At 39.3% G+C, this 10,357-nt stretch overlaps 1 protein-coding gene across 2 annotated transcripts in view; it reads left to right on the forward strand.

Annotated features, from left to right (window-relative positions):
* GLS (glutaminase) overlaps positions 1 to 10,129 on the forward strand; it is a 73,362-nt gene extending 63,233 nt beyond the window's left edge. For both annotated transcript variants that reach the window (XM_019740709.3, XM_088794697.1), the window contains 4 exons: positions 5,606 to 5,667; positions 6,768 to 6,844; positions 6,932 to 6,995; positions 9,773 to 10,129. In XM_019740709.3, the coding sequence (XP_019596268.3) occupies positions 5,606 to 5,667; positions 6,768 to 6,844; positions 6,932 to 6,995; positions 9,773 to 9,929 (360 nt within the window). In that variant the 3' untranslated portion in view covers positions 9,930 to 10,129. The remainder of the gene's footprint in view (positions 1 to 5,605; positions 5,668 to 6,767; positions 6,845 to 6,931; positions 6,996 to 9,772) is intronic.
* The last annotated feature ends 228 nt before the right edge of the window (positions 10,130 to 10,357 follow it).

Here is a 10,357-nt window from a genome sequence, read left to right on the forward strand (position 1 = left end):
AGACCAGGAACTGGTCTGTCCCTAAATAAGATAACACTCCATCTGTTATCTCAAAACTGCTAGAACTGTTCCATTTTCTTTCTTGGCATTCTACTCATAGCTCATTTCTTGATTTATGCAAACTTTAAAAATACGGGTAGCTACTTGCTCAAGTGAAGAGGCATTTGCGGTTTTAATTTTAAATGGTTCTACATGTGTGCTCCCTCCTGGTGTTCTTCTGCCTTGGAGTCAATGACACTTATTTTGCGATCCAGCTCCTATCTTGTGATTTGGGTTAAATTCAGCCCTGCAGCTAGACTTTTGTTTTCATGGGAAGAACACTAAACCCCCATGTTACCTTTTAATGATTTTTTTTAAGGCAAGCTAATAAATGTTCCCCTCTCAACCCGTTGGTCAATAAAGCCTGTTATACATTAAAGTTTTTTGGCGTATTTTTATATTTCTCTCTCTGAACTGAAACATGCTTGTGAATAAAGTATTAGTATACTCTCAATAAATTGACTACATTATAAAATCAGCCTGTTTTTGGCCTTATGAATAAGGAATTTATTCTTAGAACTTTGGAAATATTGAGTAATTAAATGACTAAGTGATACACCCATAATTTATATAGTAAAATGTCTTCAGACTAGCTTGGTCTAAATTCAGAATTTGAGAAAAAGATGTGGTTCATGCATAGTCACTGAAATAGATCAAGGATTTATTACTTAGAAGGACCAATGTACTTTAAAGGATAAGAACTATATAGGCAGTTAATCTATTAAGGCAGTGTACACCGGAGTTCTGGATTTCTCTTGAGTAGTGGGGGAGATAAGATACACAAGTAAATATACCATGTGTGATACACCCATAGTACTCTTGTGAGGCAAATGTGGGAGAAAGAAACGCCTTTCTGATTTAAGAGATTGCAGTAGAATTCACAGGGGAGGGGTTAAGTATAACACTGAAGTGAGAAATGGACAGAGAAAAGATGCTTTCAGGAAATAAATAGTATGTACTGTGGCTTAGTAGGAATAGAAGGCACGTTCAGGATGGTAGTGGGAAGGAAGGTATCGATGAGTCCTTGGCACAAGCTGTCACAAAGTCCTCTGTGGGCAACTTGCAGCAAGCTACAGGGATAATGAATGCTGGGTGGGATGTCTGCTGGGAAGACGTGGCAGCGAAGAAGGAGCTTTCAAGGGCTTTCAAGCTGGCCCTTGAGGGAAGGGAAAGATTTGGTTAGGAATCTAGGTATTCCCAAAAGGAGAGAGAGGAGTGTAGACATTGATGAAAACAAGGGCAGTAGTAGAACCAGTTTTGCTCTATTGAGGTTGAGAGAAAAAAACAGCAGACTGAAGAATCTTGGATGTGGGGCTAAGGAATTTAAATTTTATCAGGAATGATTTGGGGATTTTTCTGACACTCCGTTGCTGAGAAATCTTTAGTGATGGGAGCAGTGTTTTTGTGACGATGATTCGAAGTATGTGGAAAAGTTCTCGTGGGTAGAAGAAGGATTAGAAGCTGAGGCAGCAGTTAGGAGGACTGAATAAATTTGCTAACGCTATTTGAAGAAGTAAAGGTAAGGGAGGTAGAAGAATTAATAATGATTTTAATTTAATCCCCAAATGATAGCAACAGTTTGAATAGTTGATACTTTGGGAGAAAATAGTCAACACTGTTTTTTAAATTGAAATATCAAGATGCCATTTAACTGTAAGTTTAAGGCATACCATGTGTTGATTTGAGTCAACATATTTAATGAGCACCTATTATGTGTGGTAGGCACAGGTTATAATGGGGAAACAAAAAGAAAATCTCTGCCCACGTGGAACTTACAGTTAATGGGGAAAGAGACAAGAAACGTGTGTTATCAGATAATGATAAGTGCTCCGAAGAGAAAAGGTAAGGTAGGTGATATGGAGTGATGAAAAAGAGGGCAGTGGTTTAGAGTCTGGGAGATAGCATTTGAATGGAGACCTGAATGAAGTGAGGGAGGGAGCCACCCCCAGCAGCAGCACGGCAGGTGTAGCCCTGGGTCCCCGTGACCAACAGGAAGACCCCTGACCGAGGGAGAGCCGCAAGGGGCAGAGTGGGCGGGGATGAGATGCACGGTGTAACCAGGGAGTAGAGCATTTTTGTCCTGAAAGGCATGGTAAAGAGTTTGAGTTTTATTCTAAGTATGATGGAAAGTCACCAGGACTGCCACCATCTGTTATCAAAAGATCCCTGTGGCAGCAGAGTTGAACAAGAATACAGTCACGCGCCACTTAACGGTGGGGGATACGTTCTGAGAAATGTGTTGTAGGTGATGTCGTCGTTGTGCAAACATGCTAGAGTGCACGTACACAAACCTAGGTGGCACAGCCAGTACACGCCTAGGCTCTGTGGTGTACGCCCATCGTGTGTGTGGTCCATCGGATGACCAAAACATCGTTAGGGGTGCGTGACTGCACTGAGGAGGCTATCGCAAGCCTCCGGGTGAGATCAAGTGGTGGTTCGGGGCCTAGGGCGATAGTAACGGAGGTGGTGAGAAGCGGTGGGACTCCAAATGTATTTTGGAGTTAGTGTATTTGTTGATGAGCTAGATGTGCGTTGTGAGAAACAGAATCAAGGAATATGTCCAGGATCTATATGGTGGGTTTGTGTGGATTAGAAAAAGCTAGTTCTGCCTCAGCGTCAGCAGACCCTCAGCACATTGTGTGAGGAAGGCTCCCTTTCTCCCATCAGAGGTACTGGGGTGTGAGACACCACAAGCGGGGTGAGAGGAGCACGGGCCGGGGACTCCTACGTGGCTGGGCATCCTTGTGGAGGGCTCAACCTGTGCAGTCAATTGCAGCGGCCCTGGAGGATGGCTCAGTGTTGGACCTGAGCAGCTGGCTGATTGTATGTAGTGTCATCCCGAAATGAGGGCGACCGGAAGAGAAGCCAATGGTGGGAGTGAGTGGGGGGGGTGGGGAGTGGTGGAAATCAAGCACTGTTTTGGGCACAAGTCTGAGATGCCTGTTAAACACCTTAGGGGCAATGCCAAATAGGCAGATGGATTTGGACTTTTGGAGCCTGGGCGGGGAGTCAGGGCTGCAGAGAGATTTGCTCATTTTGAGTTTGAAATGACAGCATGTGACAAGCAAGTGGAGCTGTAGGGTTAAGGTTTAGGAACAAAGATTTACATTAAGGATGTCGATTGCAAAGTCATTTTGCCCAAAAGGATGTATAAAACTTTTGTGGGAGATTATGTTGGAAAACAAGAAAGATGGAGACTACCTTTAGGGCTTTGGAGTCTTACTAGGTGGTGGAAAGTGGGAAATGCCTCTGCAAAGAAATAGGAGGAAGATGCAGACAGCCGGTGTTGTGGAAAACAAGGGGTGAGGTGCGGTGTGTTGGAAAGTTGAAATAATTAGGGTTTAGGAAGGCTGCTGGAGCTTTCGAGAGTACTATTTAGAGGTAATAGTGGGTGTGAACTTAATTTGCAGGGAATTAAAAATACAGACTACTTTCAGAAAATATGCACAGAAAGCAGTAACAGTAGGATTATTTGTTGGTTTTTAAAAATAGGATGACATTGTGTTTATATTAAGGCAGAGCTAAGGGAGCCAATGGCCAAGGGAAAAGTTGAAGGTGCTAGAAAAAAAGGGATAAATGAGGGAGCAAGGTTAGAGGATCTAGAGGAATAGGAAAGAAGTTAGTCTTCTAGAACTGAGGAAAGATAAATACCTTTTGCTTTGAGGTTTGAAGGGAAGGAAGAGAGAATAGTTATTAGAAGCAGGTATTTTGCATAACAGAGGAGGGAGAGGTGAGAACAGTTTATCTTAGTAAAGAGGTGTTTCGGGTCATCTGTTTTAGGGGTTCCCATTGGTATTAAACGTCTGAAGAAAATGTGAATGGGAACCAAGAAGAAAAAAACTGTCATGTAATTGGAAATATGGAGAATAATTTGTGATAGCCCATCAGTGGTTTCCTCAACACAAGGGAGAATTGAGGATCCCAAATTGATGCAATTTAAAAAGAAGTCAGGGACACCTGGAACAATGGTCCATAACCCAGAAGAGCCCATATCAAAATCACCTGGAGACTCTTTTTAAAAGACTGTTTTCCCTGAAATGTAGACATGGGAGGAGAGATGCTTATATACACTTTTAGAACATTCTGGGTGATTCCATTGAGCTTTTCCCTCCACACCCGCTGAGAAAACTGTTCTGGATTTAGGGTTAGTAGGAGACTGACTACCGAGCACAGGCTGGGTAAGAGTCAGAAGGGAAACTAATGCACTGAAAGAATGAAAGGAAGGTGTTTTTGGAGTGATATCAACAATAATAGTATTAGTAAAATTGGGGAGGTATGCTTAGCTGGTTAGACATGTTCCTGTACTGCAGTTTACAGAGCCTTTCATAAGCTCATGAATCCCCCACTAAGGGACTTAATATTTTAAGAAAATAGATATCTGACCACAGGACCCTTTCTTTCATGGAGCGTTTGTGGACTAGTTTCTGCAGAACACATTTTGAAAATGCTGAATTAGAAAAGCCCAGCCATGGTTAGTTCCAGTTTGACTTAAAAGTTCACAGGTTGTGTGGGAAAGGGAAGCCATTGTGACGCCATAGTGCCAAGGAGGGATGTCCGGGCGATCCTGAAAGCAGCTCCCAGACTGCGGCTTTGTTCATGCTTGACTAGCTGGGTTACTTTCCATCCCTCCAATTAAACTTCTGTTTTCTACTATTGAGAACAAAATCCATTGGATTATCGCTATGAATGTTGAAGTTGCAAGTATTAGACAAAAGTGGGAATTTATGAAGTATTTATGGTGTATGATCAATAGTTTTTTCTCAAAAACGGGGCTGGATAAAGTGTTTATGAAAGCAGACCAAAATCCAGTGGGTGTTAGGATAACTAGCCTTTTTTTTTTTTTCTTTTTCTTTTTTTTATAGGAACAAGAAAGTAGATAATTGTCCAAAGAAAATACATGGTGCAGTCTTGGAGCAATGACTTAACATTTTGGGAATTTACCTGCCTTTTGAGTAGAGGCAGTATCGTGGGCTCTGAGGATGCCCCAATTTGTACTGCCTGGGCATAGAACTGAAGACTGGGGGTTGTCTTTCCAGGAAGTGTAGTCCTTTTCTTAAGTTTAAGAAGATGCCTACTGAATGTTGTCTCTCAAGATTTCCAAAGATGCCAATGATTGGTGATTGGTGAGGACAGCGTTTGCTGGCAGGGATTAGACATTTATGTAGCTTTAGTTTTTAATAATGATGTGATGAGAGTCTTGTGAGTGTGCAAGTCAGCTCACAGTACTAAGACATACTAAATGAGAAAGGTTCTAAACAATTTTCAGTTGCTCCAACTATGTGTTTCATAGGTCACAAGTTTCCTTTCTTTGCGCCAACTGATATCGTTCCATTCTTCCCCTCATGTATCTTATTTTTATTGTTGAATTTCCCTTCATAATCCTCTATTAAAAAAGAAAAATATCACATATGTGCATTCTTTTTGGTTATAGAACTGTAATCGTGGTAACTTGTTGTGTGTGACCCAGCTGACGCGTTCAAAACACATGGAAACCACTGATGGGTGGCAGTTGTACACTGTGTATTTATTTTCCCCTATGGATGCCTGAACTTTCTTTTCTTCACAGGTAAAATCAGTGATAAACCTTTTGTTTGCTGCATATACTGGAGATGTATCTGCACTTCGAAGGTATGTTCACAGGGTGGATTAGCATGTGGTTTTGCAGGTGTTTATCAAGTTACTTCTGGGCAAATGGCCATTTTAAGGTTAAAATCTCACTTCCATTTCCCTCCAATAAAATGACCCAAACAAATTTATATTAAACCCACTTCCAGTGCCTTAGGCTTGCTATGCAGTCTTGTCCTTTTCTACTTATCAAAGCCCAGACTTCTGTTTTCCCAAGTGGTAACTGGTCAGTGAATCCATAAGAGCTAATTAGCATTAGTGCTTTACTGGGATTGGAAAATGCCTTCTCAATCCCCATCTACCCTCCAGTCCCCATCTCTGGAGGTGAGGGGGTACGCAAATAAGGGGCATTTGATGTTCTGCAGATCACCAGGGTTAGAAAGGTCACATAGTACTGTCTATTTAACATAAGATCTCTGTATAGAGTAGCAAGGAACTTCAATGTGGAAAAACGTCTATGCTTAATTTCCACCTTTGTCTTGTATTAACACTGTATTATAAACTTCAAAGTTACTAGAGACTAGATCTTCATTATTCTCACCACACAAAAAAATAATTATGTGGTATGATAGAGGTGTTAGCTAACACTTTGTTGGTAATCATGTTGCAATATATAAATGCATTAAATCAACACATTGCACACCTTATACTTACATAATGTTATATGATGATATCTCAATAAAAAAATGTGCTCTTCATAAAGTCTGATTAGTACTTGTAAACTATAGACCGTAAAATGTTAAAAGAATGGGAGTCTTAGTGGAAACATTTAACTTGACGTATTAGTTTCTTGCCCTTCTGAGACACAAACTTTGATATAGTTGTGCCACTAGTCTTGAGTTTTGAACAATAATATAATGAAGCTTAATTCTGTGAGAGATGGTGGACATTTCCTCTTACTCCCACAGAGCAAAGCTGAGGAAGAGAGGTGAAGTGGCATGTACCCAAGATGCTTGTGTACTGAATAGGGTCTCAAGTTCACCAGTCTCACAGGACCTTAGATTGAGCTGAGGGAGTAAATGTTACGATTGTGAATTTAATTATACATTTATATGTATAAATATATGAAATAGTTATGAATAGTTATGTTTCCAAATTTTCAGATTTGCTCTGTCAGCCATGGACATGGAACAGCGAGACTATGATTCTAGAACAGCCCTCCATGTCGCTGCTGCAGAGGGTAATTATATGAACCATTCATCTATTTCTTTTTTCAGATTTAATTTCTACTCAATACTAAAATCTGCTTGTTCTGTTTTGAATATAGGTCATGTTGAAGTTGTTAAATTTTTGCTGGAAGCCTGCAAAGTAAATCCTTTCCCCAAGGATAGGTAAGCACTAATGTCACCTTCTAATTTATAACTGGCAAATCAGTGTTTTATTATACAGAAGTATAATAGTTAAGTGATGGTATATTTAAATCTACTGTGTATATAGTATTGGAGATATTCTTGAACTTGGTATGGTGCCTTATAAAGGCAACAAAATCTTGTTTCTGCTGGGTAGATCATTCTCTCTCCCAAATCCTATTTCTTATCTAAGGATGGTCTCTTATTTAGAATTTTTCAGGTTACTTTGTCAGTCAATATACTGTATGAAGAAAACAATTCTTTGTGTTTGGAAAGAGAAGAAAAGGAATTTTGTCCTCAACGGGTTTTTAACTACATAGGATAGACAAGATAGACATTTACAGGAGCGTATTTAAAATGTGTAAGAAAATCACTGTTACAGAACTCTAAAGTGAATAAATTGGAATTTGTTTTTGAGTCAGTTCTAGAAGGCTTCATGGAAGCTGGATTTTAATCAGTGCTTTGGGGAAGAGATGAGGTTTGAAGGAAGAGAAAGGCACTGTATTCTGTAGTGGGAGAGGTCGCTCTAGAATATATTCTGTTCCTCTCCTCTCCCACTTGGTCCAGATGGCAAACTGCAACTCATCCTGCAGTAAATGCGATCCCCTAAGCGAACAGTCAAGGGCAGGGTATGAGTGCGGCTTATGTAGATACATACATTCTTAAACTTGATACTCACAGACTTCTGTATTACGTAACTGAAGTTATATAACTGGATGAGTCAGTGAGTAATACATGAGAATACAAGTTTAGGAGAATGGAAGGAAAACATACTTGATGGAGAGATTTGGTATTATCAAGAGTTTGGATTGGGTAATTGAGGACTGCAGTGATTTTGGAGCATGTTGATTATTCTCTAATTATTAGATCTTTCTACTTTGTAATGTTTTACTATTTTTTTAAATTAGTGGTTTGGCTTTTATTAGTTCAGCTTGCAAACAATACAGAAAAGTTACGGTATCAGTGTCTGAAAATTGTTGGTAATTTTGTGAGTGTGGTTACACTTTGGTCATCTAAGATCATGACCTTTATTGGCAGTATTCTAAAACCTCATGTTTTAAAAGCCCTGCCTTTTATCCCTAAATGTAATGCCCATACCAGCTCTTGTAGAGCAAGAAACTGATGAGTGTTTCCCTCCTCACCCGTGTTTATAATCCCAACCAAAACAAGATTTCACACGTGCTGGAAATAGTTACTGTGCTTTGCATATTTAAGGACTGAAATGTTTTCTTTTGTTTGCCTTAATTGACCTCTGGGAATATGGAAGTAGAAGTACCCATCTGATAGGCAAGAGTTATCTAAATAAATAACTTGCTAACTAGGTATTCAACTACAAGAATGTAAGTTAGAGCAAGACAAATCTTTTCTCTATTTCATAGAGTGTTTCACCTCAAATTGTAAAAATAGACTTGAACGAATTTAGTGTATTCTCTAAAGCTGATATTTTGCATTATTCATGGCAGAAGAGTTGTAAAAAAGATAACTTGCAGTTAACATTCAATTTTTTCCAGAAAGACAGATAATTATATGCTGTAGATGATTGAAAAGTACTCCCATCTCCCGGTTTAAGGCCACTGATTCCCTAAATGAAGGCCAATATAGAAGTAAAAGGTAACTTAATTCAGCTGGGGTTTTTTTGTTTTGTTTTTTTTTCTGAGGGAAAAAAGGTACATGTGAAATGTTACTTACCTGATTTTAAAAATTAAGAACAGGTTACCAAACTTTATCCAAAATGTTTTAAAAATGAGACTATAAAAAAAAAACCTTTCAGATCCCTATTGTGACCTCTTTAAGAAGGTAAAAGGTTAAGGAGAAAAATGGAAAGGAAAGAAGAAACAGAAAGGAAAACCAAATGTTGAGAGCAGCACATGAAAAAATGGAGTCAGAAAGCCTGCTAGCCATGGAGAAGTGACATAAGTAGAATAAGTAGAGAGAGAGGATGGGAAGAGAGGTTTAATAGTTGGTGAAATATTAGGGAACTAATTATATTCTGTCATTTACTTGGGTTGTGTTTCATAGTCTTGTTTCCTTTTTCAAAAGGCTAATTAGCTGATTTACCACTGCTGGCAACTCCTCGTTTCTTCTTATCTTGAGTCTTCATCTGTACCACTCTAAAGAGCACAGCCCCAGACACTCACTTACTATATAGAAAGGGTAGTTATTCTTCTGATTGTGTAGTGGTCCAGTTGAGCCCCTTGGTTTCCATCCTTACCAAAGATGATGACAATGTCAGTTCTTCTCGGGTCGATCTTGCTCCTATAATGTATGTTTGAGTCCTAATTAGGTCATGGCTATTTCTAGACCTCTGAGATTTACTGTGATTTTCAATTGACTGGATCAAATTTTCTATCCAAGGCTAGAGTGATGGTTGTCATATACCTGAATTTTCTTTGAACATTTTATTTAAAGAGAGGTCCGTTGGGCTTTGCATGGAGTTAAAATTCAGGAATCTAGAGGAGTCTCCTCTATCTGTCAACACTAGAACTTCCCCTCCATAGGCACTTAGATATGTGAACCAGATCCTTTGGTAGAACATATTTTTCTCTTCCTCCCCATGCCCCAAAGTTGTCTGAGAACACTTTCTGAATTATAAATCCCTTTCTGTATTTCTTCAATGAATTTTTACTTTTAATATTGCTAAAATGGCTACGTCGGAATGGCCCTTTAACCTGCCTTTAAAAGCTACGAATGCTGGATTATCTGTCATCTTTGTACAGTAATTACCTGATGACCCAGTCCATGCCATACTACTTCTTTAGGTGGAATAACACTCCCATGGATGAAGCACTGCACTTTGGACATCACGATGTGTTTAAAATCCTCCAGGAATACCAAGTCCAGTACACACCTCAAGGAGATGCTGACAATGGAAAGGAAAATCAAACTGTCCATAAGAATCTTGATGGACTCTTGTAATGGTCGTAAGCCTAAGATTTAAATCACTTACCTATTTAATTGTGAAAAATGATTATGAAGAACGTGTATTTCTACCTGGTAGTGATGTATATTTTACAACATTTGTCATTTCAGTGTTATTGGAGTTTTCTTCATTGTATGCACAGGACAAATCTGATCTCTTTGGGAAAAAATAGAAATAAAACAATCTCCCTCCATAATGTGAGCAATATTTACCTCGTGCATTGTATAATCGGATGTAAACGAAATAGTTACCAATGCTAGCTTAACTGTGTGGTGTTCATGGTTGATTTCTGTGTCTTGTGAATTTTCAGTTTATGGTGATGATCTGCTGGTATACATTTACAAATTACGCTCTTATGATGCAGCCTGTCCACATAGGCCAAGGCAGCCTTTAGAAGCAAACTAGTGTGATTTTCATGACTTCA

This window comes from Rhinolophus sinicus, chromosome 17 (genome assembly GCF_057876585.1).
Source record: "Rhinolophus sinicus isolate RSI-liver-muscle chromosome 17, RSI-T2T, whole genome shotgun sequence".
NCBI classification, from domain to species: Eukaryota; Metazoa; Chordata; class Mammalia; order Chiroptera; family Rhinolophidae; genus Rhinolophus; species Rhinolophus sinicus.